We start from the raw sequence: 4,643 nt of genomic DNA, 5'->3' as shown, positions 1-4,643 counted from the left end.
TAACAACAACAACAACAACATTCTTGTCTTCTTAGCAACTCCTTGGAAACCCTATAAAGGGTCACTAGGAGTCAGAACTTCTCTTTGGCACTTAACAACAACGCTCTAGCCAGTGAATTACAAATTGATCATTTTTATTGGAAGTACTCCACTTTATCATTTATATTTATAAAAAATATGTACATTAAAAAAAGTTTTTATTATGAGTTGAGTGAAGATTTACAGAGATCATCAGTTTTATATTTGATAAATCATATACTTTGTTTCATTTCAATTATTACAATCCCTCCAAGTAACCTCAGTTATACCACTTCATCCCTGTGATTCTCATTTCCATTCTGTTCTTTTTCTCCCCCTTTTTAAGTTCAGAGTTCTTTCATTTATACTCTGAGTGATAAACCTATTTGCACTGCCTAGTGCTTTCCTTAGGGCAACCTGCATTTCTTTGTTTCTTAAACTATAAACAATTGGATTAAGCAGAGGTGTTAGCATTGTATAAGTCAGAGCCATCAGCATATCTTCACAGAATGAGTCCTCATTTTTAGGTCTCAAATAGACAAAGCAAGCAACTCCATAGTGGATGGACACCACAGTGAGGTGGGAGGAGCAAGTAGAGAAGGTCTTATACCTCCCTTTTGCAGAGGGCATCTTTACAACTACGGACACAATGAAGACATAGGAAATCACAATCAAAATAAAACTGCCCACAAGCACAAAGGCACAAAGCACAAAAATAACCATTTCATGAATAAAAGTATAATCACAAGCCAGGGAAACCACAGGTGTGATGTCACAAAAAAAGTGTTGGATGGTTTTAGAGTCACAAAAAGACAAGTTCAATACTATGCTGACGATGCAAAGAGAAACCAGAATTCCAACCACAAAAGAGGCCATCATCTGCTGAAAGCAGATCTTTTGGGTCATCAAAATGGGGTAGTGCAGTGGGTTGTGGATGGCAGTGTAGCGGTCATAGGACATGGCGGCTAAGATAAAACAGTTATTGCCTCCTAACCCAAAATAGAAAAACATCTGTGTGGCACACTCAGGGAGAGAAATCATCTTGGTCTCTGATAACAAGTCTGCCAGCATGCGGGGGATGATTACCATAGTGGTACAGGTTTCTGAGAAGGACAGGCCACAGAGGAAAAAGTACATGGGGGTATGAAGGTTGTGGCTGAGCTTGATGGCCACCATTATGGACACATTTGCAGCTATAATGGTCATATGGGAGAAGAAAATCAATACAAAGAGGAGACGCTGTAGGTCTGGGAAACTGGAAAATCCCCATAGAACGAATGTGTTGACTGTTGTGTGATTGTCCATCCTCATGGTGGACTCATAAACTTATTTCACAATTTCAAAGATACTTGAGGTCAAATTCCTGAAGTGATGGTAAAATTTCCTTTTGCTCTTGGCCTTAAATTAAGGGATCCCACATAAGAAATAGGACACTTAATAACAGAGCTTGAGATAAGAGATCTAAATGCACCAAGTTGACATCAAAGTCATGCATCTGAATGATGAGGAAAATCTGTTTGCATGTCATAGAGTGGGCAAAAGTATGTTCTTGAAGCCCACTCACCTCAGCATCCCTTTCTTTTCTCTACAGTCAGAATCTGCATGAAAGAGGAAAAGTATATATATAAAAAAAGTGCTGATGTTTTCAACTACAGACGTATGCCACTAATGTTTATGTGTCATATAAAGGTTGCCGGGAATTCAGAAGGACTAAACAATGTTGGTTAAATCTATTAAAACAATTCCCCTTTTCCTCTAAATTCTGGAGAAATAAGGGAAATTTTTGAGTGATTACTTTCTTTGAAAGTCACTTTGTCTTCAGAGATGTTCCTCAGTCTACAGAGGGAGTTGACTGGCAGTTCTGTCCATGAGTAGACCTGGTCATTGAATTTACCATATTAACATTTATAAGGGTTTTCTAGCCATCATAGACAAGGTGTTATGGCTTGAGTTCACAATAACTATCTCCCAACTAGGTCTATCATGGGGGCAAAAAGACTATTTATTTCAGCCCAGGTTGGTGTATTCTTGCTCTAATGTCCTGATGAATTCATGTGTTTTCAGTCAAACTTTCAGGATTATTTTCTCATGGATACACTAGTAAAAAGGGGCTGCTTTGTAGTAAAACCCTGGTAAAAACTGACTCAACTTCTGAAGTTCATAGTTCCAAATCATATTTCTATTTCCTCCCTTTCTTAAATATTCACTCTGCGTGTTAGAGGACAGCAGAAAAGGGACTTACGGGTTTTTCATACAATTTGAGTCAGCTCAGGCACTCTTATAAGGCAAAGGCAATGAAAACAGTGAGGAACCAGGAGTGTGGAATCAGTGGTGAGGGAAAAGTCAAGGAGATCAACACAAGTCAGTGTTCTGTTGGATCCACAGAGCTAGCAGAACAGAAATATACCTTTAGTTGATGAGTTTCTTGTCCTTTACGTACTGAATTTCTGAACCCAGATGTTGCTGTTGTTAAGAGCCATCGAGTAGGTTCTGACTCATAGTGACCTTGTATAGGATTTCCAAGGAGTGGTTAGTGAGTTTGAACCACCATTTTGGTTAGCAATCCAATGCTGATCTTACAGCACTACACCAGAATTCCAAAAGATAGGAAGGAAGAGATAATTGAGGTAAGCATCACTTTCTCAACATTTGAAATGTGCCAGATAATATGCTGGATGTTTGGTAGAATGATCTCATTTATTTTGCCAACAATTCTATGAGGTAGGTATTTTAAGCCTTAAATTAGAAAATATTAAATAAAGATGTAGAATAGGTAAATGTCTATCCACAAAGTATTACTAAATGAATATTGACTTAATGCCAGTTTTAAGTCTGGAAATTTTATGCCTGAGAAATATTAGGTGAGTTAATGTGATAGACTGCAAGGTAGGCTTGAACTTCAAGGTTGGCAGTTCAAACTCACCAGCTGCTCCTCAGAAACCCTATATAGGGTCACTATGTGTTGGAACTGACTCAATGGCACTTGAGAATAATATAGCACACAGGATTTTGCTTATCTCAGCTATAGAAAAATGTCATATTGATGATTTTTTTAAAAGTACCTGTCTAGCTACTTTGCATTGGATAGTTAAGGAAGTCCTTTGTGTTGAAGTGACACTCATCTGCAGTTAAAATTCCAGTAAACAAACAACCATGTAAAGACCAAAGGGAAAAGCATTCCACATATAGGTAACACCTAATGTAAAAACCCTTAGTGTGAATGAGCATGACTCATTCAAGCAATAGCAAAAAAGTCAATATATCCAGAATACCTCTCACATATCCTCTTCAGCAAATTTTCAGACAAATACTAAGATTTTACCATGTTTGAGATAAGAAAATTATGGCTTAGAGAGTTACTTAATTTGCCAAGGTAATAATGTTGGTAAGAAAAGGAGCTGCTATTCACACCCAGGCAGAGTAACTTTGGAGATGCCCTTCTTGACTACTAGATAAATCTGTCTCTCCATCTTCAAGTGCACTAGCATGGCAATAAGGTCTTATTGTCCAGACATACCTCCTGCCACCAACCTTCCCTAAGTGTAAACCATCCCACTTCTGTCTGCATGGCATGATCCTTGAGGCTCTTCTACTTTGAACACATTGTTTTATCTGACTTGCAATGTTCTTCCTGCCCTTCTCTGCTTTATAAACTGCAGTTTTATTTCAAACACAATTCAGATCTCACTCCTTGAGGAATCCATTCCTAACTAACTTTTTTGTCTGTGTTCACATCTGGTTGTGTTATGGTGACAGTTTTATATATTTGACTCCTATATAATAAGAGCAGAGACCTATTTTACAACCTGATGCCCCCAACTTGCAGCCTATCATTGGTAAACATAAGTATTTGCTGCATGAGATTTCAATGAATGAATAGGGTGCCGTTTCCTAAGGAAGTTTCATACTATTTTTTTTTTTTTAAGGTTCACTGACTGATTCTTCGCAACTCTATTCTTTGCTCTATATACTCCACGGCACATAACCAACCAACCAACCAACCAACCAACCAACCACATAGCATTTATTTAAGATCCATGAAGGATATAGTCAAGTCATCTATCTATGTGAGTGATATTTACAAAACAGTGCCTAATACATGCTGGCCTAATTGAATAAATTGTGGTGTCTCCCTCCAAAAGAGAAAACCATTTAAAATTCTAGGAATGGTTTTCTTGAATCATTGCAGAAAGGAATTATTATTTTCTTAAATCTAGACTTGTACCTTGATTTCTACCAGTCATCTCTTGGTTTGTTTTGTTGTGGTGATTTGTATGTTACTATGATGCTGGAAGCTATGCTATTGGTACCTCAAATGCTAGTAGGTTTCATGGATCTTCCAAAGAGACTAGGAAGAAGGATCTGTGAAAATCAGGTAGGTGAAAGCCTTATGAATAGCAGCAGAACATTGACTGTAAGGTCAGCAAAAAAGAGAAAGGCCTTCAACAACAAGAATTGGCACAGTGGCTGCGACAACTGAAGAATGGTTCGGGCAGGAGGTGGCAGTGTTTTGTTCTGTTGAACATAGAAACATCATGCGTCTATGGCACCAAACAACAACAGCATACCTTGATACTGAGGCATCAAATCATACTTGATTGACGTACTGATCCTTTACTAAGGGG

At 38.0% G+C, this 4,643-nt stretch overlaps 1 protein-coding gene across 1 annotated transcript; it reads right to left on the bottom strand.

The window, feature by feature from the left end:
- Positions 1-327: 327 nt before the first annotated feature.
- On the bottom strand, positions 328-1,323 carry LOC102813614 (olfactory receptor 10T2-like). The gene has a single exon (XM_006873017.1). It carries the CDS (start codon positions 1,321-1,323, stop codon positions 328-330), a length of 996 nt encoding a protein of 331 aa, XP_006873079.1.
- Positions 1,324-4,643: the final 3,320 nt, after the last annotated feature.

Source organism: Chrysochloris asiatica, unplaced genomic scaffold, assembly GCF_000296735.1.
Source record: "Chrysochloris asiatica unplaced genomic scaffold, ChrAsi1.0 scaffold00219, whole genome shotgun sequence".
Classification (NCBI taxonomy): Eukaryota; Metazoa; Chordata; class Mammalia; order Afrosoricida; family Chrysochloridae; genus Chrysochloris; species Chrysochloris asiatica.
This window is presented reverse-complemented; position numbering and strand designations above follow the sequence as displayed.